This window comes from Cicer arietinum, chromosome 3 (genome assembly GCF_000331145.2).
Source record: "Cicer arietinum cultivar CDC Frontier isolate Library 1 chromosome 3, Cicar.CDCFrontier_v2.0, whole genome shotgun sequence".
Lineage (NCBI taxonomy): Eukaryota > Viridiplantae > Streptophyta > Magnoliopsida > Fabales > Fabaceae > Cicer > Cicer arietinum.
The window spans coordinates 65377580-65403457 of NC_021162.2; the positions used below are offsets into that span (position 1 = coordinate 65377580).

Sequence of the window (25878 nt, forward strand, 5' to 3'; positions counted from 1 at the left end):
TTATATTTTCATGTGTTTTGTGGTTTGAGAAAGTGGGAGGTAGATTTATCCTAATAGTTTTTTTTAATAGACCTTTGTAAAACGGGTTAAGACTTTATTCTATTTTTTATACCATGCAATTGATTTTATTAACTTTTCTTATAGATGATTGGTAAAAAGAAAATTACTTCATATTAAATATTTTTAAAATAGTTTACTAAGTTTTCAATATAAATAATAATTGGTTTATTAAGTTTTAAAATATATAAAACATTGATAAATGCTTTCTCAGTCTTTAAATGGCTAAATTACATCAGTTCTTTAATTTAAATTCAGTTAACGTTTTAGTAATTTATTATTTTATTTTCTTTTTGAATTGATCTTTTATTTTAATTTTTAGTGACAATTTGATATTTTATGTTTTAAAATGTCAACAATGTTGTGTTTTTTTTTTACAAAAATTCAAAAAAAGATCATCAAAATTTTCAAACAAAATCTATAAAATTCATTATTATCTTCAATAAAATGCAAATTTAATTAAATTCATTACTTAAATATTTAAGTAAACTCATATTTTTATTCTTTATTTGATGTTGGAGATGAAAATATGAGTTTATTTGAATATTTGAGTTATGCATTTGATGAAATTTGCATTAAATCGAAAATAATTATTAATTTTATAGGTTTTGTTTGAAAGTTTTGATGATTTTTTGTAAAAAAAAGAATAATATTATTGATATTTTAAAAATAAAATATAAAATTATCATTTAAAATTAAAATAAAGGACCAACTCAAAAAGAAAAAAAAAATAAAGAACTAAAAGGTTTACGAAAATTATACTAAAAGGCGGCGGATGTAATTTAGTCTCTCTAAAAACAAAATTTGTTGATAAAAATTAACAAAAAAATAAAATAAAAATTGGACTCGTGGACTAATTTTCGACTTGAGGCCTTACGAAATTGACAGATCTATCCTTACTTAACCTGGGTTTTAGACTTTAGCTTGTTTGATTCCTTCCTCTAGTGTCAGCGTATAACCCCGTTAAACCTTCGGCTACTGAATGAGGGTTTAGGGTTTTTTATTAAAAAAAAATTAGGGTTTATGGTACTGAGTCTAACAGAAAAAGAAAGAATTGAAGATTCATTGATATTCATAATATAAGAAATTAAGAAGAGTTTCTGTTAGCAGCCACAAACATAACAATGAGCAATAACAGGAGAATAAGTTTGGTAGCAGGTTCATATGAGAGATTCATATGGGGTTTCACTCTCAATCCCAATAAACAAACCCTAACCCCTCTTTTCTCTTACCCTTCCCATCTCTCACTAATCAAAACCGTCGCCGTCTCTAACTCTGTCGTTGCTTCCGGTGGCTCCGACGACACAATCCATCTCTACAATCTCTCCGCCTCTTCCTCCCTCGGTTCTCTCAACCAACACTCCGCCACTGTTACAGCCCTCTCATTCTACGCACCTCCTCACCTTCCCTTCCCTCGCAATCTCGTCTCCGCCGACGCCGATGGCAACCTCGCGATTTTCGATGCCGACGGCTTCGTCCACCTCAATACGCTTTCTGTTCACCGTAAAGCTGTTAATGATCTTGCTATTCATCCTTCCGGCAAGCTCGCACTCACTGTATCGCATGATAATTGCTTTGCTATGGTTAACCTCGTCCGCGGCCGTAGGAGCTTCTGTTGCCGCCTCGATAAGGAAGCTTCCATTGTTCGTTTTGACGCTTCCGGAGACTCTTTTTATATGGCCGCTGATGAGACGGTCTCTGTTCACCAGGCTGAAGATGCTCGCTTGTTGTTGGAATTGCAATGCCCTAAACGTGTTCTCTGCGCCGCACCTGCTAGGGTTTGTGTTTTTCACGAATATACTCCAATTAATATTTGTGTTCACATGGTTTTTATTTTAATGTTATGCGAAGCTAAATTATTTTAGAGTTATATTGCCTTTGTTTTAATCCTATTTAGAGGTTTTTGGGCGACACCAAGGAAATTTATTAGAGTAAACAGACATTTTGATTTTAATAGTATGAGGTAGGTAATCCGGAATGTATGGAAACTACGCGAGCATTCCCGATTGTCACTTTTGTTAGTAATTTTTTGGAGTAAATTTACTTACATAAGACACCTTCAAGGACTAAACTAACTAATGAAAGACACATTCTAGTAACAAATAACATATTTTGGTATGTTTTTGTTATTTTGATACATTCAAAAACTATTGTGCCAACTCCTCGCACATTTGGGTATGGAAAAATAAAATAATACAGTTTTGCTGGAGAATGTTATGTGCTATGAGGCTTGTTCATAGGTTGGGGTGTCAATTTGATGAGTTTGTGTTGTAACAAAGGTTTAAAATCTTAGCTGCATCATGATCATTGATACTTTGGAGAAGTTATCATGTTCATGTTTTCTTGTGGTAAAGGTTTACTGCATACATGTGATGCAATTATTAAGCCGTATAGCAACCCAATGTGGGAGATTGTTTCTGGCTTTAAATAGCATCTGTGATCAATTAACTAGGCTTTTGTGATCAATTAATTAGGCTTTGCTGGCTATTAGTATCAGAACAGAATTTAAAAATGTTACATCCATTAATGTAAAATAATTATGCTATGTTTGGGATGTCTGTATAATATTTTATTTGATTGCCACCAATATGAAAGGATCAATGTTGTGTTGTTTTATTTGCCATTGCATGACTGTACATTTGAAAGGTTATTGAAATCTCAATCTGGGGTTTTTAAATCTGATGTTGGTTAATGTGGTTCATTTGAGCATGGTTTGTATACAGGTATACAACTATAGGGATAACATGGTTTTTACTAGTCTTTAGTTTAGCCAGTTTCATTTGTGAAGTGAACTATGTGCTGCATAGATGGTTATTATGTGCAATCTTGTAATATGTTTAGCTGTTTACTGTAATATGTTTATTTAACAATTGGGTTTGAGGGTGCGAACTTATCCTACCTGTGTTGTTCGACATCTAAAATTTGTTGTACTTTGCAGAATGGACTTCTCTATACAGGCGGTGAAGACCGAAATATCACAGCATGGGACATAAAAAGTGGAAAAGCTGCATATTGCATAGAAGAGGCCCATGCTGCCCGTGTAAAAGGTATTGTTGTGCTCAGTGATGAGGCTACAGGGGATGATGAACCATACCTAGTGGCATCTGCATCATCTGATGGGACTATTCGCGTATGGGATGTTCGAATGGCTGCCACAGAGAAGCCAAATCCACTGGCTGAGTGTAAGACACAGTCAAGGTTGACGTGCCTTGCTGGATCGTGTCTTAAATGTAAGTTGTAATTTTTTAATCCTTGAAATATTTCAGAAACTTTCTTCTACCAGAAATACAAGTTAAATATAACCATGCAAACAAGCTGAGATGTTTTATTTTACAAAAAAAAAAAACAGAGCTTTGGTTTGTGTTCGAGTGTAGGAACTTTTCTTTCTGCTGCAACCTGTACATTTAGTCCTATCCTTGCAGTGATTAGATTTTAGTTTCTACTTTCTATAACAATCCTCGCTAGTGGTTCTGTGCTTGTATGCATGTTGGTTCTTTACTTTGATGTTAATTTTGTTTTAATTTTCTCTTCAGCTGCCAAACAACCCCAAGCTGGAAAAAGTAATACAAAAGTTGAAGATAAAAATCAAATGGTGATAGATCAATAGCTTTCTAGAGGGCATGCTTGAGAAAATCATTTTGCTGTTTGATCATCGTGGCTTTAACTTTTGGAGGGTTCAATTAGCATCACATTGTATCGAGTAGATTATAGCCGTGTACCCATAGTTGATTCTATTTATCGGTTGCAGCAGCTCGCACGCACACAGCTACACACAACTGCTATCTGTTGGATTGAGACATATCATAATGTTACTCTTGTATATCTGCACTTCGTGCTAGCAATTCTATGTGATGGTCTATTATTATATATTTCTGCAGAAGTCTTCTAGAAAGTTGAGACAGAAAGGTTCACTTACTATTATTTTTTTCATCTTTTAGAATATTTTAGTTTTCATTTGATATATTATATATGAAAACTTTCCATGTAATGTGGAAATCATTTTGATTTTTTGGGTTCTTTTAGTGTGTTTGTTATCAAAGATTGATTTAAGAGTCATTGAAAGAAAGAAAAAATGTATACCAAATCAGTGTATCTTAAATTTCATTTTTATATAAGTGTTCATCTTAGTCTTAATAATATAAGTAAAAGGAGTTCATCCAGCAGCAAATTTTTCCAGGTCTATTTTGTTACTTGGTTTACTAATCCATTTGGAACAACTGTTGTCACTTACTACTCTGCAAATCAATCATTTCGTTAATTTTTGGGGAAGATATGTTGTGGGAATTAACCATTTACAAGCAAAGGACCTGTTGTCGTGCTGTTAGTATCAATTTTGGTGTTTATTGGAGGTTGTGTTAATGACACCTATCATATAACCACTTAATTTTTCTACTATAGTATTTAATTATGACCTCTCCTCCTCCCTTGATTAATCAATGATTGGAGGTGAAGATATGTTCATGTGTATTTTGTATATTCAACTCTGATCGTGTTTGGATACTGCTTGGTTTGCAGTCGAAGAATGGGTTTGGTGGTAGTGCGCTTATTTCATCACGCTAATGCCTTCAAAGGATTTTCATGAATTCAATGCTTTGATGATTATTCTGGTAGAGTTGTGGAAATGTTGGATAATACTAACTTTTTAAATGTGAAACCACCAAACTTTCTGAAAGTTTCCAAAGTACCATTCTTTGCCATAAATTGATCCGTTTTCAATGTTGGCACCCATATGCCACATCCCAAGCCACCATTACTTTGCCACTGTTTGCATTTATTGGTCCAATTAAATCTTGCTATGGGAGTTTATGTGTTTCCTATTATCTGCTTCTGTTTTGTTTTTGAGGCAGTCAAGCTTATCTTTTGTCAAGCCTAAGGTTGTATTCTTGGTGTTTGACAAAAAAACCTTATAATGTTTGTCATTTGGAAAAATTGGTGTGTGTTTTAGCATTTCAGAAGCATATGAGACTGGAACCTATTACCACACTCCATTGTGGACGATCTTGAGACCAAATATAATTGAATTGCACCGATACAAGTCAAAGAGACGATTAGTAATTCGTTTTGAAAAAAGGATTGTGGATTTTCAATTCCACATTGCCACTCTCCGTTTTGGAAAGAGACTCGGTGGATGTTAGATTGTTGCTCTGGGTTTAGTTATGTCCTTATGGTTTTCGAACAATCTATTTGTATTGTTGGATACGTGAATCTTAAGTTTTTTTCTTTGAGTTGCTATTAGATGGTGGATGGGGAATGTGCACATGTTCAATCCTCTTACTGTATTAATTGCCGTTTTTCTTAATGAATGAAGTCGTTTTACGGTTAGGAAAAAAATAAATTGGTCAAAAGAATGTGATATAAAATTAGAAATATAAAACTCAAAACTTATAGATTATTAACATATGATTTTCAATTTGAAAGTGAGATTCGAATTCACATTTTCACGAAATACGAGTCACATGCTTGAGATCATCGATGAGTCTTTTCAAAAAAGAATTTAATTTATTTATAATTAGTATAAAAATAATTATTTTATTATTCCATCATAACTAATTAATAATTTGAAAAGTTTTAGTTATAGTTACAATAAAAATTAAATATTTTTAATCATATAACAATTGATCGATTATAATTATAAATCTCTTTACACCATATCGATATTATATATTTATGAATTAAATCATTTTCAAAATGTGATTATAGATGTCGATAGTATATACTTATGAATTAAATTATTTTAAAAATGTGATTATAGAGCGATTAATATGTGATTATTTGATTAAATTTTTTAAATATTCTTTTTATAAAAATTAGGATTCAGCACAAAATGGAAAATTTGAGTAAATAAATAAATGGGAATGTATGGTTTTATAAATAAATATAAAATTTACTTAAGAAAAATCTGATAGGTCGGAAGAAAAAGATGGTGTGTGATTGTAGTTGAGTTACAGCTGCGGACAGTTTCATCATCCGACAAAAATGAGCGGCGCCGCTCCAAGGTTCCTCTTCATCCTCCGCCGCCACAACATCCGTCTCCTCTCTCCTTCCTTCTCCTCCCATTTCCACCAGCGCGCTCTCTTATCTTTCACTTCCTTTTCCTCACCCACTCCTTCTCCTTCCTCTCTTACACCCAAACTCAAAGTCAAAGCCTCCCAACACCAACAACAACATCATATTCACGCGCAAACTTCAACCTCCTCTCTCGCTGGGTCCCACCCCTGGCCCGAGTTTTCCAGATTTCTCTCCCACATCACATCCGCCGGTTACACTTCCACGATTCCTCCCGCCGATGGTTTCCCTGCCTCTGGAGAATTGTCGCAGGCCGAGGTCAGTGCCTGCTTGGCCTTCGCTCGTGATAGACCCAACCTTCTCAGGTTTGTGTTTCCGAATTTCGTTCCTTTGCTTAATGATTTTTGTTCTCTCACATTCAATTGAATTGGTTTCAATAGGTTGCTTTCTATGAGAGACGTTGCGGTTTTGGTTGAACACGGTACTCCCTTTATGTTCCCAGACTCTGAGGATTGCGTTAGGAAGATGAAGTCTTTTGTATCAAACGGCGACTCCACTGTTAGTGCTATCTTCTTCTATTTTTTTATGTGAAGTTCATGATTTACAACGTTGCATCGGTGCTTTTTGTTTGGCCTTTCCAATTTTGAGCTAGAGTAGTTTCTATTTGACTTGATGCGTGTTCTTGTTTTGTTGAGTGCGTTAATTTGTTTTTGTTAAGGGAAATTGTTTCGTGAAAAGTTTATTTATTATTTTTGAAACAACGAATAAATAAATGGAATAGAAATCTACAAGCTCGTGATTTCATTCCTCGTTGCTGAAATATTGTTTCTGCAGACAATAAACCCAAGCTTGGTCGCCTTCGATTAATGTTTTATCTCATTATGATTCATTTTCATTTGTAAACCATAAGTTTATTTAAGAAACCTTCTAAACTCATGCCATATTAGTTGCTACACATCTCTGAGTGGCCCTCCTCAAACGATTGCTGTTGCGGATGATTAGAACTAGTACCCTGCTACTCTATGCCTGCAAAATGAACCTCTTTGAATTTGTGAACTTGCTGACTTAACTATGTTTAGTATTAATAAGTTGCTCCGTCGCAATCAACTATTTATTTGTTTTAGCTTTCTAGCACCATGGCACTACACAAGACTAGTGTCTAGCTGTTACTGTGTCAGAAGCAAGCGCATTATATGGCCTAGCAAAACGTGCTTGCATGGGGTGTGTATTCGTGCCCAGTGGTGACATGTACTGAGGTCCATTGCACCTTTGATATTAAGGGTGTGTTCAACATTTCTTAGACTGGAAGCTTCAAGTTCTTCAATTTTCATGAATCCTTATCCATTAGCCTTAATAAGCTAATGGGAGTAAGGTGGGGTGGAGAAAAGGGGCACACTTTAGGTCCATTCTATTTTGTTTCAGTTGTTTGAAACAAATGGAATAATTGATCCTGGGTGGTGCTCTTGGTTTTCAAATTTGTCTTATGTAGCAATTATCCCCCATATTACTTCTACCAGATTGACTTTGGACTATGGATTTCTCTCCAGTTAATAATTTATGGTTCAGTTTCTCAGTTCTATAATTACTGGAAATTGGCCTTTGTGTCAACATGTGTGTGCATGATAGTTTTGGAGATAAGAGTACATTGAGAGAAAGATGGGGAATTTGAATTTGTTGAGAAAATGGGATGTAATTCTTTTTAAAATCATCCTATTTATACTAATTACTTTTTTATAACTGTAATTCTATTAGTTCATTCAGAAACTAATTGAATTGTATGAAGGTACTTTTGGAAGTTTCACAATTTAAATATAAAGATGGAAAACTGCCTTTTATATTTATTCATGGTATAGATGCAAATGTAATGAAGCTCATTTTCCCACTCTAATATTTATTTTAGTGTTTGTTGTTTTTAAGATTGTTATATATGTATAATATAACTATTACATATTCTAATTCATTTGTCTTATGTTTGAAGTGTTATATGTAATAATTTTTATTTCCATTTGTCTTAGTTCATTATGAGATTATGCAATGCTTACTTTCACCTCAAAGTATACATTAGTGTATTGTTAGGAACCCAAGAATTAACACTTTTATTAAGAAAAATGATAGAAGAGAAGAGAATCTCTCCTCCAAAGGCTTCCCCTTCAGGCCTTCACAATAGAGAATACTCTATTCACAATTACAAATATTCAAGATATCCTAAACTAACTACATAGCTCCCTATTTATACATGATAGTCTTAACTACCTTATAACCAACTAACTAACTATAACAACTCTTAACTACTTTAACTACTCTTATATCTATTATTCTATATTCTAACATGTATAGAACCAGAAAACAGAGCAATTTAAAAATTCACTTGGTGGTTGGGAATTCTGATAATGTAAGCTTTTCTGAAATTCATATTTCTCTTGGGTCTAAAGAAATGTAGAAAAGTGGAAATTGCCTGAAATCCTAAATGTCTGTTTATCTTTTCTTCTCATTCCAAACAATTTGAGAAAGTATGCTCCACTGTATGGAGCATATCTCCTTTCATGTCTTAACACTTAATTTCAAAATTTGACCAGTTTATTGAAGCCGATTCTGATTTGTGCTTGATATGTAGGCCTTGGATTCTGATAAAGCAAATATGGTTGATCTGATGAAATTTATGCTGAGTTATGCAAGTAACTGCTTGGTTTCTTCAGAAAGGAACATTCTCTATAACAGAAATCTTGTTGAATCAGTAGTCAGAAACCTATTCAGTGATCTTTTCAAGCTGAGTTATAGTGCACCTGGACCTAACTCTTTTGATTCAGTGCAAAGTCAAATACCCGGTAGATTTGGACGCACAATGCCTCCTGGACAAAACATTGAAATGAAAAGGGGTGATTGGATTTGTCCAAGGTAATTTTTAATTTTTTTTTAGTAACCCATGAACTGTTATACTGGAAAGCCAAGGTGAGTGAAGAGAAAATTTCATAGATAATTTTGTTGTAATGAATATTATATAGCATACTGATGAGTTCACATACCCTTTTTCTAATATTGAGTAGGTGTAGTTTTATGAATTTTGCCAAAAATATTAAATGTCTTGAATGTGAAGAAGCAAGGCCAAAAAGACAACTGACTGGAGGAGAATGGGAATGTCCTCAGTAAGTATTTTCCTCTCTCTGAATCTTTTTCATCCTATCCTTTGATGTAGACATCCAATTAACAGGATTTTCATTTTCAAGGTGTGATTTCCATAATTATGGGAGGAATGTAACTTGCTTAAGGTGTGATTGCAAGCGGCCCGGCCAAATATCTTTAGATTCCACCAATACCACGTCACATCCAGTGTATGGAAATGGAAACAGTTCTAATGCTTCAGATATTGATGCTAGATTAGCTGCTAATGAAGAAAAGGCACAACGTTGGTTTAGCAAGGTTTCTCAACTAGACAGCAATTCTGATATTAACAGTGTGATAGACGATGAAGATTTTCCAGAAATAATGCCGTTAAGAAAAGGAGTTAATCGATTTGTTGTGAGCACGAGGAAAACTCCATTGGAGAGGAGGTTGACCAATGCTCAATACAAGAGAAACTTGGGAAATAATGACACTCATGGAGTTGAGGATTTTGAAACCAGGGAGTCGGCCAAGTCCCGTGATACTCTGGATGACATTCTGGGTCGTTCAACTGGTCTTCCTCAATCTGATTATAAAAACATGAGTGCTGAACAAAATTTCAATGGAGGGAGGGCACCTTCAATTGCTAGCAATTCTTCACATTTCAACGACGTTAAAGGGAGCAACACTACTACTCTTCCTTCCTTTCCATCATATGCCAGTTCTCGTGACAATGACAGTACACAACTTTCTAATAACTCTACAAGTGAAAATGTCATCAAGGATAAGGAGAAAGAGCAAGCCGAAAAATCCGATAGATGGTTTAGAAAGATTGCGGAGCTGCATGATGTTCCAGATATAACAAGTGCAATATCTGATGACGATTTCCCTGAAATAATGCCAATGCGTAAAGGAGAAAATCGATTTGTTCTTAGCAAGAAAAAAGATCGGTCCTTGACAACACCAGCATATAAGAGACGTCAGGCCATGGAGCAATCTGGTAATACCAACTTTGTCCCCTTTGTACCCTTCCCCCCAGATTACTTTGCCAAAAAGGACAAGCAACCGGCAGATGAAACCGATTCAATGGATAGGTCCAATGTTGAATCATCCTCAATATCTGAAGCAGCTGAAATGTCAGGCGATGCTAGAGCTAGACTTGTACAGAGTTCAAAACCTTCTGATCAGAGCTCAAGTAACAATCATGTTGGTTCTACTTCTGGAGCTACAAGCAGTGGAAATTCAAGCCAGGGTTTCAATCAAGATCGTGTGCCAAATTTGACAGAGAGTTCATCCACATGCTCAGCGTCCGAGAACCAGAGTGTTGGAACAGAATGGAGAGGAAAGAGTTTAGAGGGGTCGGCAGTCAAGGAACCAGATCCTTTGGACATGTCAGAGGAGGCGAAGGCAGAGAGGTGGTTCCGACGCGTTGCGCAGATTAAGGATATCTCTGAGCTCAGTCAGATTCCAGACGAAGATTTTCCGTCAATAATGCCTATGCGTAAAGGGGTGAACAGATTTGTGGTGAGCAAGCGGAAAACACCATTAGAAAGGAGATTGACATCTCAGCAGTACCGAAGAAATCTTCCTGTTGTGAGCTCAGATCCTGTTAAGAGAGAAAATGAAGGTAGCTGAAGAGTAGTGTTGTTATTGTTTTGATTTATTTTTCGAGGCGATGTTAAAAGTTTCACCGCAAATTATACAAAAGGAAAATGAAGATGATGGAAAACATTAAGAGTCAAACATTCTGTTGTGACATCTTTAAGATTGATGATAATTTTGTCATCGAGTATTTATCTGTCTCTGTTGAGGGGGCCTTGTTTTATATGATGCTAGTGTTGTCTATGTATTTTGTAGTTTGAACAGATTTTTTGAGTTTAGTTTTTCAAATCTTTCTGGATTTAATCAAGTGTCTCTAGTTTTGTGAAATAGTCAAATGTTATACCCCTTTCAGTTTACTTTTCTCTAAAGCTTCTAAAATGTTATCTTCTATGTAAATATTTGACAGTTTACGAATGATTTGAGATATATAAAACACATTTAAAATCTTAAATATGAAAAAATTAGTAGAAATTTGATAAATTTAAAGGATAGTAGGATTTAAATTACCTTCGGAAGAGAGAACAAAGCAAGACTATTTATTTGTTCAATTTTGAATGAAAATTAATGTTTTGACTGGTAAGTTTGAACAGAAGGTTTAGAAAATTTCATTGAGTTAGTTTGTTCAACTCGTAAACTTATTACTAGTTGTATAACAACACCTTTTTTTACAGAACCAAATAACTGTTGAAAAACATTTAAAATATTAATTTTTACAATTTAGGTAAAAATCATAAAATAAAATATCTAACATTAATTTTTTTTTCCATGCTTTTAAATTTCTTTTATGCTGTCGAATGGTAATGGATTTTATCATCAATGCATAAGAAGAAAAAACATTAGAAAGAATCAACTTTTAAATAAATAAATCTCAACTAAAATTGATTTCAGATATCTTACTTTAGAAAAAGAAAATAAAAATTCTTTTAATTTTAATATATTTTTTATCATACATTTGAATTAATATTATTTTAATATTTATAATACAATATTTTTTATTATATATTTATAATATCAATAATGCACTGATATCTTAATAAAAGTTGTATTTAAAAGGACAATATAGTAGTAAGAAGAAACGGCGCAAAACAAAAAGAAACAACAACTACCATTGGTTAGGTATTTGTGATGAATAAATGTTGTACTAATACGTGTCTCATCCTCAATCACCATTTCATATATTCTCTCTATCCCCAAACGCAATTCCACTTCTTCACTCTCCATTCTTTCTCTTTCAATAATATTCTCTTTTGTAAAACATGTTGTTGATTAGTGAAAACTAATTAGAATCTTGTTTCATCCCAACACCAACACTCATTTTCTTTCCATGTCCCTATTAGCACTTTCCTCCTCACTCAAAAAATGGACGACCTATTGTGTTACAGTGCTCAACTCATTCATATGTTACCTTGTTTTCCTCATCTTTGATTTTCTTGATGCTGTTTTCTGCGTTATCTATAGGTACCTTGATGGGCGCATTGAAGGGGTGGCATCCCCTTGTTGTTGCTCTAAAGGAGATACACAGAAGAAGAAGAAGAAGAAGAAGAAGTTGATGAATGATGAAGATGATGGTCTTTCAGATAGTTTGTATCAGAGGAAGAGCTTTTTTAGAGAAATGGGTTTGCTTCAATTTGGGAGAAAAAGGGAAGATTCCAATGGAAAATGTGGTGGTAGGAAAGTGAATAGTTGGTCTGATTGTGGGTGTGAGTCTTGTCTTTCATGGGTGAATGTGAATGGTGGTGACTATAAACTTCATTTTGTTGTTAAAGAACCTTTAATGGGTATGTAAATTGGTATTTTAGTTTATTCAGTGCATGATTGGATTGACAGCAAGATTGATAATTTGACTTTATTTTTGTTTTTGTTATAAGAATAGCTTATACATAAGTGTTTATACTATAAACCCTTGATTAAGTTTTTTATCCAAACAGACACTAATGAATTCTTATGTGTAGCTGATATTGTGGTTCAATTTATGTTTTACAGCAAGTGGTGAAAACTGCAAAGGAGACACTTATGAGAATGTGATATTCTTGCATGGATTTATGTGTTCTTCATCATTTTGGACTCAGACAGTGTTTCCATGTTTCTCTGAAAATGTAAATCATAACTACAGATTGATTGCCATAGACTTGTTGGGATTTGGAAAGAGTCCAAAGCCAAGAGATTGTTTGTACACATTGAAGGATCATGTGGAAATGATTGAGAAATCTGTGGTTCAAACATTGCAGTTAGGTACTTTTCATCTTGTTGCACACTCTATGGGTTGTGTAATTGCATTGGCTTTGGCTGCAAAGTACTCCAAGTGTGTAAAATCAATCACCCTTGTTGCACCTGTAAGTACCTTAGACTCAAATTGGATGTTGCATTCTAGTTTTAGGAATTGGACTGCCATGAACCAAATTGAAAATTTGTGTTACATAATTTTTTGGCACTTGCATTCTGCTGTCAAAATAAGTGTTTTATATTTCTAGTGTATGTTTGGGGTGAGAATTTGTCAATTGTAGTTTATAGATTTTTTAAAACCGGTTTACTTAAATTGGGTTTAAAGTAAGTAATTTATGTTTAGATGTGCTTACTCTGGCAACAAGTTTGATGCATAACTTAGTGTTCATTTTTCAAAGCAAAATAATAGTAAGTTACTTTTTGTATCACTTAGTTAAACTCAAATTTTGAAGGGAAATTTAACGGATACTAATTAAATATTTTAACTTGTTAAAATTGTATTTAATAAAAATAAAACCAGTTATGATTGTTTTTCCACTGTGAAATCAAACACACACATAATCCATGTTAATATCACCTAATTCTCTCCATTCTTTCTCCTTATGGTTTTGGTGGCAGCCATACTCTTCTTCTGAGGAAAAGGATGCTTGTTTAAATGCACTTGAAAAGTTTGCTGGAAAGAAATTGTGGCCAATGTTATCAGCTGGTTCTTCATTTATGTCATGGTATGAGCATTTGGGTCGAACTATTTGCCTTATCTATTGCAGAAATCACAGAATATGGGAAAAGATTCTAAAATTCATTACTCGCAAGAGGTAATAACAATTTATCCATGAGTTGTGTTATTTTGACGCAAAAAATTAACCACAAAATGGTTGATTAAGAAAGTTTAAATATGTAGTTAGTTACGTTATGTATATGGTTAATGAATATATTAGATGATGAAATTCATTAAACATTCGATAAATGTAATTAATCATAAATTTGAACATACTTAATCATAATTTTCAAGTGTTCAATTTCATTTTAAACACTTGAAAATATAGTTAATCACGTTCAAATCTATAGCTAATTATATTAAGTGGATGGTTTATGAGTTTTAATACATGCCAACCACATATTTAAACTACATTAAAATATCATTTATCTTTATTGAAATACAATGATGCAAAAGACACCACATGTTTGTTGTACATTTTTCAGGGATCTTCATTTCTTTATCACTGACATGACTAGACATACACATCAATCTGCTTGGAGTTCCATGCATAATGTAATATGTGGGGGAGCAAAATTCATTGATAGTTACTTGAAAATTTTGACAAAAAGTGGAGTTAAAATAAATGTTATACAAGGTGATAGAGATCAAATTCTCCCAATGGAGTGCATTAGTAACTTCAAGTTGAAGGCTCCAAAGGCTGAAATTAACATAATTTCAAATGCAGACCATAGCACTGTGCTATTAGGCAGAGAAAATAAATTTGCACATAGTTTGGAGCATACATGGGCATTTTGTAGTTGAAAGTTCTACTTGGGTAATTAGGAGACATTAATTTTAGGAGAAATGAAATAAAACAAGTTGGCGAATACTCTCTGCATATATCTAATTATTGCTATTAGAACTATGTGGATATTTTATGATTTTTATGAAATTGAACATACATTACATATTTCAATTTTATTAAGAAATATTAATAGTGTAGTTAATAACTTAAGAGAAAATTAAATATTCAATGTTACTGTAAAATTATTTTATATTGATATTCAATAAAAAGATTCATCTATTTCAAAGTTAATAACTTCAATTGAATTTCAGTTAAAATTATTTTATATTAAAATTGCATATTCATTAAATTCATAACTTAATATGTTTATTTTATATAAAAATATAACTAAATTGTCTCTTTAGATAAATGAATTTATGATTAAATTTTTATATTTTAAAATAAATTAAAATTATATTTAAAAATATTAATAAATACATTTAGTTGTAATTGGAAAATGAGCTAATAGCAAGTTAACGTGCATAACCAAAAAACCAGTTTTGACAAAGTGGTGGACGGCACATGGTTTTCTTTTCCAGCTTTTTGTCAGTATTTCGGATACTACTGATAATACCCCCTCCAGTTATTATTATTATATGGAAAAAATTTGCCTTAACTGGAATTAAAATTTTATGTTCAACTATATATACATTAAATAATTTTAAAATAAATGAAATGTATATTTAAGAATAATAACATTAACTAATTTAAAAATAACTAATTTAAAAAAAAAATAAAATAATTTTTAGTTTATAGTAATAACCCAAAAAAATACACCAATACAAAATGTGCAAATGGTTTGCTCTACAATCAGCTTTTGCAATTGGCATTGTTTAGGTTTTTTTCTTCTTCATGAATTTAGATTCCTGGTAGTCGCAACTCGCAAGTGATTACTATATATACTATGGTCTAGATTTTAATATTATAATTTTTAATAATTAAATAAGAGTAAATACAATATATTTCCTAATAAATGAATACAAAATTCATTAAAATTATAAGCGTTAGTTAAATTAATTATTAAATTTTATATAATAATAAATATATTTTTAAATTATAAAAGATGAAATAAAATAATTTATACTTAAATTTATTTTCATAAAATGTGATGTGATATATTAATTAAATAAGTAGACATCTGCGTTTATTTCATATCAATATTATTTAAATAAGGATTAATTTTTTATAAAATTTAAATATTTATTAAACTAATTTTTTAATAATTAATTTATATATAATTAAAATTATTCACAAATTCGTCGTTGAAATGAATTATTATTATTTTTTGATAAATTTGTTATTTAAAATGTGATAATGGTGTGATATTAATTTGATAAACCGCATATTTAATTATAGTGTTATGTCAAAATATCTATTAAACAAATATTTTCATTGATATTTAACAATTTCAAATATTTATTTATTAATTTACAATTTTTAAAAATTAATTTAACCGACAATTTTATCTATTCAATTGTTAAATAAAGAAAAAATATGTCTTCCAAAATCTTGATAGAACGGTTTTTAAGTGTTTATACTTGATGGCACCTGAATGTTGAATAAAAAGTTTTTTTTTTTTTTTCATTTCAACATTTTTAAAACAGAAGTGTCAAAAACAAAAAAAAATTAGATTATTTTTTTTAAGTTTTTGATACATAATTTTCATTGCGGAAAATTTAAAAAAAGTTTTTCGGTATAGAACATCATTTTTAGATTTTTTTTTGAAATTTTCTAGAACTACCGGAAAACTTATTTTAACTTTTTCGGCAAACTTCAACGTGACATGCTCTCGAAAAACTTCATCCACAAGTTTTTCGGTAGTTGTTTGATTTTTTAAAAAAATATTTTTTAAATTAATTTTAATTTTTTATTATATTAAAATTTATTTAATTTATTTAATTTATTTGATTTTAACTAATTTTTTTTAGTGAGTAGGGCTAGAGGTAGAGATGGATAAACCGTAGAAAGAATAGGTGATTTTGAATCTTCATTGTCTATGGAAGCTACGGAAATGATTCGTCCGACAAGTAGAAAACGACAATTTATGGTGTACTAATTATTAATTATTTAATGGTGTATTTATAGTGTATTAATTATTAATTATTTATGATATAATATATTAATTAATATTATTATTTATGGTATTAATTATTATTTATGGCATAGACAAAAAATAAATTAGTGTGTGCCGAAAATCTTTCATAGAATAGAAAAAATATTTTCTATAATGGAAGTCTTTTCATTGAAGTTTTTCGACTATACAATTTTTTCATTTTTCTACAGAAAATATTTTTTAAAGTTTTCTGATAAAAACTTTATGTACCGGAAAACTTGAAGAATGTTTCCAGAAACAAGGTGTATATCGGAATTCTTCAAAAAAAAATTTCAGAAATTACCGAAAAATCTTTACCTACTAAAAATCTGTTTTTTAGTTTCGGAAAAGATAAAATGATAATAAAAAAAAAAAATTGAATTAATAAAATAATAAAAGAGATTAAAGATATAATTGACATTTTTATAAAATTACGGATATAGGTATAGAAATGGGGTATACCATAAAAACTTTCCTGCATGTTCCATGGTAAGTGCGCCTGAACGTGTATATAAACACCAAATTTCAACTTTGACCACAGGACAAATTTGTAGCTCATTTTCGAGAAGGAAATGCAACCATCAACAGGCAAAGAAATTGGGACAAATGGACAATATTAAAAGAAAACGAATAAATTATCAATTTAGTGCTTAAATGATAGAATGTGATAATTTAAATCTTAAACTTAATAAACTGATTCTCAAAATTGAAAGTCTATCATATCAGTTCTTTTCTATCACTTAATTTAATCTTTAAAGTTGTTTAAATAAATTAATGTCATCTCTAAAAATTGTCAAGAAAAATGTGTATGATGTGCGTTATACTACTTTTGATAGATCATATATGATGTAGTAAATAACAACATTACTCAAATTATGGACGATTAATATCACTTCTTGAAAATGTTGTAAAATAAATAAATAACTTCTTGAAAATGAGATTTTAAATTGATTGATATCGATTTAATAACATAAAACATAAATAGTTATTTTTAAAGTATAAGAAGGAATATTATGAAGATATTCATTAAAAATAAAAAATAAGTTTTAATTAAAAAAATTAATTTTTACAATTTTAAAGTTTAAATTATACAATTTTTAATATTATTTTTTTGTATCGACAAGTATCTTTAAGACATTTATTGATATTTTTCATTTTTAAATTAACATCAAATCACATAGAAAACATAACTTAAAATTTAAGCGTCTGTCTGTTTTATTTACATAGGATCATTAATTTTGTATTACCTTATATTTAAATACATTCACGTAAAAAGTAAACATATCATGAGTTGATGTGGTTTGAATAATTTAAATCAAATTTGCTTTCTAATATTTGGTTACAAAAATGGATTGTTGTTGTAATATATGATTTTCATTTTATATAATTATTAGAAGTTATGTTACAGTAAATATTTAATATAATTGTATGGGATTAGGAAGAAATTATCCAAAAAAAACTGCATATTATATTATAGAAACTTCAAAATTAATTAATTTATAAGAGTTTCATTTTAATATATTAAGCATAGAAATGATAAGTTTATAATAATATAACATATACATTTTTCCCTTAAAAAATATTTGTATAAAGAAATGTTAAAAAACAACTCTCATAAAAAAAATTTAGTTTCAACAAAACTATTTTACAAACAGTTTTAGTATATGATAGAATGTTAACAATTTTTTATATGTATTTTCAAATATATTTACAACAAAAGTTAATAGTCTAAACATGACTTAAAATACAACTAAACTAAACATATTTTGTTGCAATAAAAACTAAAATTATTTGTAAATATTTTAATAGACTAAAAATTATGAATCTTTTATATAAATTAGAAACTAAATTTTGAAATTTTATTTAACTTAAAAAAATTGATATTTAAGCAGAAAATGTATTGAAAATTGATGAATTGGTGAATTGATTAGGCACCAAAAGTTGGTAGTTGCACCAGATCCCTCTCTCACAGTGACTGCAATTTTCTTCCAATTCTTCTTTTAATAGCCAATAGCTCACTCTCTTCACCTAACCCCGGACCCATTCTCTTATATTTTCCACTTCCTTCATTCCCATCAAACCCATTTTTGAAAACCATGGATTTTTTGCAGACCCCTGAAAATCAGATACTTGTGGGTGTCGTCGTCGCTGTTGTAGCCATTGGGGTTGGTGCTGTCTATCTCTTTTCTTCTAAGAAGTCCAAAGGTTTCATCTTTTTCCCATTTCAATTTCTTTGCTTCTGCTTTTATTTATTCATATGGGGCAATTGACTTTTAATTTTATAGGGATTTCGAATTTTGGGTCTATTTTCTCTTTGTTATACAATTGAAAAAAGACCCAACATTGTTTTGTTGATTGTTTATGAAAATCAGATGTAAAAGATGTTTTTTTTTTTAATTTGTTTTTCCTAAGATGTTTTGATTCTCAGTATTGTTCATAAAGTTAGTTGTTATCCAGTTTTATTGTTAATGGTTATTGCATGTTTTTATAGTCAGCATAGTATTGCTAATGTTATGAAGAACAGTCCTTCCTTATAGATGATGTATGGAGAATGCTTGTTGTGTTTACGTAGTATCTTGAATTTTATTTTTAATTGAATGGCTAAATATGTGAACTCCTGAGCTTGAATTTCTGTTTATGCACTTGGTTGGTGCATGCTTTTATACTCTTTGTTCAGTTGGCTTTTGTGTTTTTGATTAATTAGTAGCTCATCCAAATGATTTTATTAGACTTTTGCACTAATAGATATTGGCTCTAGTCACTACTTTTGATTATTTGTTTTTCTCTACTTTGCGTGTTTTATGTCATAAGTATGCTTGATGATGACCCTTTGGTTTTTATTTTATTATTATTGGATTTCGATGTTTTTCCTCACTTGAAATTCTTGGATATTAACATTTTGGAACCAGCTTGAAAATTTTCAGTTTCTTTCTTGTTACTAGAAAACCTTGCTCTGCTTGTTGGTTTTGGTTTATTCCATATACTGATTTCTCTTGATTTTCTATTTCTGTTTAAAAAATAGTTTTATATTGGTTAGGTTTCATAGTTTCTGAGAGTCTTAGGGTATATTAGCAGATCTACGTGGCAAGGAGTGCACCAATTATTTTTAAAAATGGCTGAATAAGTTATGCGTTATAGAGTAGAGTTGACAACGGTATTTTGAGGCTTATTAATGTGGTACTTCCATTGTAATACTAAAAACAAATCTTTTACCATCATTTCCTCTGCACAAGCCACAAGGTGCATCGGTTCTTGACAATGAACGTTTTCACTAATGGAACCTTATTTTCACAAGTGAAAGCAAAAGACCTTAACTAAATATTTGATAATGAAACTAAAGTGAAGCCTGAGATAATGTAAAGTGAAACTCATCGCACTCAAACTTTGGTGTTTGTATTTCTTGTACGTATTTTGCCGAATTTGATTGTTTTTGTATTTAGTTTAAGCATTCACTCACATCATCCATGTGCTTATAGCTTGCTTGCACCCAGAGGAGTTCAAGGAGTTCAAACTTGTCAAGCGAGCACAGCTAAGCCATAATGTTGCAAAGTTCACTTTTGCACTCCCAACACCTACTTCTGTTTTGGGTCTTCCAATTGGACAACACATAAGTTGCAGGTTCTGTTGCCTGATCCTGTTTCTTGTGTCTATTTTTCATGTCAACGTAATTATATCAGCATATACTTCTGTTTCATTTAGCATCTGCTCATCACATTCTCTTATTTTTGGCTGAGAATATCTATTGCAAATGTTGAATTATAGTAGTAAGTATTGTGGGAGTTATTCTTTCTCTAAATTCTTTACCAATGTTTTCGTTTCGTATTATGAACAAGCTACTTTTCAAACAGGGGTAAAGATGGTCAAGGTGATGATGTTACCAAACCATATACTCCTACAACTTTGGATTCTGATGTTGGACACTTTGAACTAGTTATCAAGGTGCATACTGAAATGATTAGTTTTATATTCTAATTCTTTTTGTCTAACTTATATGCATTTATTATTCTTCATATTGTCCCTTAACTCTCTGTTCTCTTTAAAAATGTCTTTATTAGATGTACCCACAAGGAAGGATGTCACACCATTTCCGCGAGATGCGTGTTGGTGACTTTCTTGCTGTAAAAGGACCAAAGGTAAAATTATTAATTTTTCCTTTTTCGACCTAGAAATAAACTGTTTTATACCAATTTAAAGACTTGTTATTTGGATAGTTGGGATTTAAGATATAACTGCTTTCAGGGACGTTTCAAGTACCAACCGGGTGAGGTTAGAGCATTTGGGATGCTTGCTGGAGGGTCTGGAATCACTCCAATGTTCCAAGTATGTTATTAAGACATTGCTGTTCTTTTGTTCATCACTAAGTAGGAAATTCTTTCTCATAGTTCTAAATGTTGTTAATTTGTTTGTCAATCAAGGTTGCTAGAGCAATATTAGAAAATCCAAATGACAAAACCAAGGTGCATCTTATCTATGCCAATGTTACATCTGAGGACATTCTTTTGAAGGTAATGATATCCTTTATCCTTTCACTTAACATATGATATTCTTTGCTAAAGAATTTCAGTACTTGATCCTCCGTTCAGGTTGATCCATTGCTTAGTGCCAGCTATGAGTTCTAAGATATTGTACACCACTGTTTAGAGAAAATATCGCATTACTGCCCTCAAATTGATAGCAGATGTTGAAATTTAATCTTCAAAATTTGAAAAGTGTTTCCTTGTAGAGGCAATATATACTATCATCATCTTTATCATATTTGTTATACTTATTACTTTCTGTAAAAAAAAAATCATATTTGTTATCATTAGTTTGTTTCATTATGTAATGCTCTCAATTTCCTCTCACTGACCAATGCCTAATGGAAATTTACTTATACTCATGTGCAGGAAGAACTTGATGGTCTTGCTACCAACTATCCGGATCAATTCAAAATATACTATGTGTTAAATCAGGTTAGTTGCTATGGCATATAGAATTATTGTTTTATCTCATCTTTATTATTTGCTGCTTTAGGTTTGTTTGTTGAGTCGCCATATACAAATTTTTTCTTGATATCATCAAATAACAAAGTTTCAATCAACCTTGATTAAAGAATTCTAGCTACAAGTGAATTTTTTTTTCCATTAATTATTGTAGAAATTTTATGATTATTAACAAGGACAAAACTCCATTTAACTGCTGAATGCATCACTGTTTGTTTTTTTATAGTGGTCTTAATCAAGTGAATTACAAGTTCATGGTACCCTATTTTTCAAAGGCTTTCACAATGAATAAGATTGCAATAAAGTTTGGTCTTTGATATTGTATTACAGCTTGTCCGATGCATCTAATTACATCAAGCTATATGCATTCCAAACTGAACACTTTTTTCCATGATTATTATGCTTTCTGGAGGCATCTCACCTCTTAGGTTACTTAGTGTTGATGCCTATAGATTATCTTGTAATATCTTTATAACATATTGTTAACTAATTGAGTTATTAGGTTACTTAGTGTTTCTTGATTTTGTTATAGTCTTAGGCCCTGTTTGGACTGACTTATTTGAGTTTATTTATTGGCTTAAACACTTGCAAGAATGTTTGGAGGAGTTTATCAAAACAACTTATAATATGCCTATAAGCTATTTTCAACTTATTTTTTGTAAGCCCTTCATGATAGATGTTTATGTTATTGACGTTTAATTAAGTTGTTTATCAGAACTTATTGTTAATGTTAGAGCTTGTAACTAGTTATCGTTAGTATAAAGTGGAGTTTGTTAATTGATTTTGTTATTTAATCTGTTTAGCCTCCGGAAGAATGGAATGGTGGTGTCGGATTTGTATCAAAGGAGATGATTGAAACTCATTGCCCTCCTCCAGCACAAGATGTTAAGGTAATTGTTTTTCTGTTATTTTCCGCTTATATGTAAAATGGAAGATAATTGATTAGAGACATGTTGGTGAGGATTTTCAGATATTGAGATGTGGGCCACCACCAATGAACAAGGCAATGGCTGCTCACCTAGAAGCCCTTGGATATGCTCCTGAGATGCAGTTCCAGTTCTGATTCTTTTCATTTGGGTGCTTCAACATTGCATTTCACGGTCTTAGCTGTTTAAGAAACTGATAGCATTTTTGTTTTCGTTAAGAATCTTGGAAACATTAGATCTACAACGCATTTATTAGTTTCACAACTTTGTTGAATTTTGAAGTCTGAAATAATTGCATCTCATATGAAAATGAGATATTGGGATTGATACATTGACCATGTGCTAGAAAAGCACATAATACTATGAATTTAAACTATCTATGCATCGCCTCATGGCCATGGGAACTAGTGAACTTTTATGGGTTCACAGTCTCCTTAAACATGGGAACGCCTCACGATCAATAAAAGCATTTTTTAAACAATTAAGAACTGTTGCACATTGCTACACGTATTCTTGAAAGTTTATTTTAGAAATGTGTGATAGTGAGAATAGAAGATCCCGTCGATTAGAGGATTATATCATACACTTTTACATTTAAATATGTCACTCTTTAAAACACATAAAAATATAATTTTATTATTTTAACTATTATAATAAATTTCAAAATTAATATTTTTGGAAATTTTAAATTTTTAAAATAAGGATTATATTTCAAAAATCTAGAAAGTTTCCAAATTTGAAAAGTTTTGAAACGATCTAAATTTGGAAATTTTTAAAATAAAGATTATATTTTTAAAATTTGAAAATTTTCAAAAGTTTTTAATTATGGAAAGTTTGACATTTTTCTATTTTGAAAGTTTTCAAATATGAAAAGTTTCAAAAAATTTCTATTTTGAAAATTTCATAAATTTTGGAAATTGCTATTTTGAAAATTTTGACACTTTTAAATATTTCAAAAGGATGGTGAAAAAATGAGAAGTTAAAAAATTTAAAGTTATAAAGAAAAAAATTGTACTTTCACGAGTAAATAGGAAAAATTAAAATAATGAAATGATTATCAAATTAAAATATACTAATAATTTTTAAAAAATATTTTACACATACATCATCATATTGTTTAATAATTATGACAGTGGTTTTTGAATGTATGTGTAATATGTTTTCACTAATAATTACCGTAAAGAATGAAACAATAGTTATTTTTTGAAAAATATATGGTTGGTGACCAATTAGAGGTGGAAAAAAAAAATTGGTACAATGCCCCCGTTTTGGCATGTACATTTCATTGATGGGTTAGCAGATTAGTTGGTTAACCCGTCAATAATAATAAAGTTGTTTAAGTATTAATTATTAGATAAGTTGGTCCACTTAAAACAATTTTTTTATTTAAATTAATCTACTGGAATTAAACGTAATTCAACCATTATCCCACAAAGTCACAAACAATACTCATTTGTTCGGTCATAGTGAGAAAAATATGCTTCTGATGGTGAAAAAAATAACTTAGTAAATACAAATAATAACTAAAAGAAATAATTTGTTTGAATTGACCTGAAAGGCCAATCCATCTATCTCATCACTACTTCTTTTTTTAGTTGGTTAAGTGAGATAGATCAAACTTGATGGTGATAGAGTTCAAAATCTCAATTGGTTTATGATAATAACTTAGATGGTTGGCCTTACACACTCAACCCATTTGTTTACTCTTAGCAGCTATTAAAGAGAGTTTGTTCTCTATATGCTATCAAAAGCTGCAAATTTGAGTATTTTTGACATCTAAATTGATGAATTCAAATATAAATTTTAGTTCAAATTTTTTAATTGAAATGTTTTTTTTATATAATTAAAATACATATTTATCAACTTGAACATATTAAATATTAAGGATATATATGACTCGATTGATCCCACAAATCTGTGTTGGTATGTAAATAATAGATTGGGTACGATATGGTCTCAAGAAATAAAACAGGCTTAATTACAATTTTCGTCTATTTATTTTAGCTGAATCACCAAAATATCTATATTTTTAGTCCTCAAATAAAATCTTAATCCATAATTGATAATTTTAAGTCATACAACATTATTTATGATCATAGATTTCATGTACAATTGTTACACCACGAGATTTTGAGGTATGATATGACTTAACTAACCGCAAAAAAATGACACTTCGTCAAATTTTTTACCAAAATTTTGTTTGAGGACCAAAACAGATGATAAATAAAATGAAGGAACTATTTTCGTGATTTAGCTAAAATAAATAGAACAAAACTGCAATTAAGTCAATAAAAGAAAGACAAAAAAATGAGGATAAAACATTGACAAAGTAAAAAAACTACTTAGTTTTGGTTATCTTATATGTCATATTCCAAATTACTTTAAAGACAAATGATTATTTTATGTTATTATTTACTCACTCTTCCTAAAAAGATTATCAATTAAATCACTTTGTAACTTATAATTTGTAAAAATGAAAATAGTATGCAATTTGTTATGAGTTATTTTATGTTTATTTTAATTTTTTTTAAAATATTTAAAAATTATCGTTTGACGTTTCGTCTTTATTTAATCATATTTTAAATGAACATCCAATTCATTGGATTTGATTTGATGTGATTAAGAAACTTATTAGGGTCTAAAAGTTAATCTGATAATACTAAGATCAAACAAAGGATATACCAAATTCATCTTTTGTACACTAATTAAATATCAAAATTAAGAATTTTTTAGAATACCATAAAAAATGAAACTCGACCATATTACATAATATGAATGTGGGTCGGCACATATTGTTGTGCCTCCCATTATCTAATTTCTACATTCTACAGATCCAAAGTCTATTCAATGCCTAGAAAGAACTCTGGAGATAAAAAAATGTAGAATTCAAATTGAAATTTCAAATTGATGACGAAACCAACATGCTTGATTTTTTTATTTACTGGACCGCAAGAGGGAAATGGATTTTCTATAGTTACTGACTAGTGACTACACATTTGCGCAGACAATGATGTAGCCGTTCGATCATACATCTCAAATAGATTTTAATTTAAAAAAAGTTAAAAGAAATTAAATTTGAAATTTATAGAGTCGGATCTCAATAGGGCAATTAAACAGTGAGTGACTGGAGAGCATTCAGTCCCAAAAAGACATTGTAATTTGGTGCATCGTGCCTTCCCCGGATAATCTTGTCCTCACATAGGACGGACGAAATCTTAGCACATAATTCCACACTTCAAAATAACTCGGCCTAATCGAGTCAAAAAATAAAAATAAAAAATTTATTAAATTTAATTCTAATTTTAGTTTTTTAATTTTAATAATTTATTAATTTTATGATTTTATTT

The 25878-nt window shown here is 30.5% G+C and overlaps 4 protein-coding genes across 4 annotated transcripts; all 4 read left to right on the forward strand.

The window, feature by feature from the left end:
* The first annotated feature begins 987 nt into the window (after positions 1 to 987).
* On the forward strand, positions 988 to 4074 carry LOC101504886 (uncharacterized). The gene is made up of 3 exons (XM_004493185.4): positions 988 to 1835; positions 2996 to 3287; positions 3591 to 4074. Exons 1-3 carry the CDS (start codon positions 1182 to 1184, stop codon positions 3662 to 3664), a joined length of 1020 nt encoding a protein of 339 aa, XP_004493242.1. The 5' UTR covers positions 988 to 1181; the 3' UTR covers positions 3665 to 4074.
* Positions 4075 to 5941: 1867 nt separating this feature from the next.
* LOC101505193 (zinc finger protein VAR3, chloroplastic) lies at positions 5942 to 11067 on the forward strand. The gene is made up of 5 exons (XM_004493186.4): positions 5942 to 6428; positions 6504 to 6621; positions 8678 to 8958; positions 9108 to 9206; positions 9288 to 11067. The coding sequence occupies exons 1-5, from the start codon at positions 6034 to 6036 to the stop codon at positions 10795 to 10797; spliced, it is 2403 nt and encodes an 800-aa protein (XP_004493243.1). The 5' UTR covers positions 5942 to 6033; the 3' UTR covers positions 10798 to 11067.
* An 858-nt stretch (positions 11068 to 11925) lies between these two features.
* On the forward strand, positions 11926 to 14576 carry LOC101505510 (probable lysophospholipase BODYGUARD 4). The gene is made up of 4 exons (XM_004493187.4): positions 11926 to 12542; positions 12748 to 13097; positions 13606 to 13802; positions 14191 to 14576. The coding sequence occupies exons 1-4, from the start codon at positions 12089 to 12091 to the stop codon at positions 14507 to 14509; spliced, it is 1320 nt and encodes a 439-aa protein (XP_004493244.1). The 5' UTR covers positions 11926 to 12088; the 3' UTR covers positions 14510 to 14576.
* Positions 14577 to 18533: 3957 nt separating this feature from the next.
* On the forward strand, positions 18534 to 22858 carry LOC101505846 (NADH--cytochrome b5 reductase 1). Its single transcript, XM_004493188.3, has 9 exons — positions 18534 to 18828; positions 20100 to 20241; positions 20472 to 20562; positions 20679 to 20756; positions 20863 to 20943; positions 21039 to 21128; positions 21510 to 21575; positions 22409 to 22495; positions 22576 to 22858. Exons 1-9 carry the CDS (start codon positions 18720 to 18722, stop codon positions 22666 to 22668), a joined length of 837 nt encoding a protein of 278 aa, XP_004493245.1. The 5' UTR covers positions 18534 to 18719; the 3' UTR covers positions 22669 to 22858.
* Positions 22859 to 25878: the final 3020 nt, after the last annotated feature.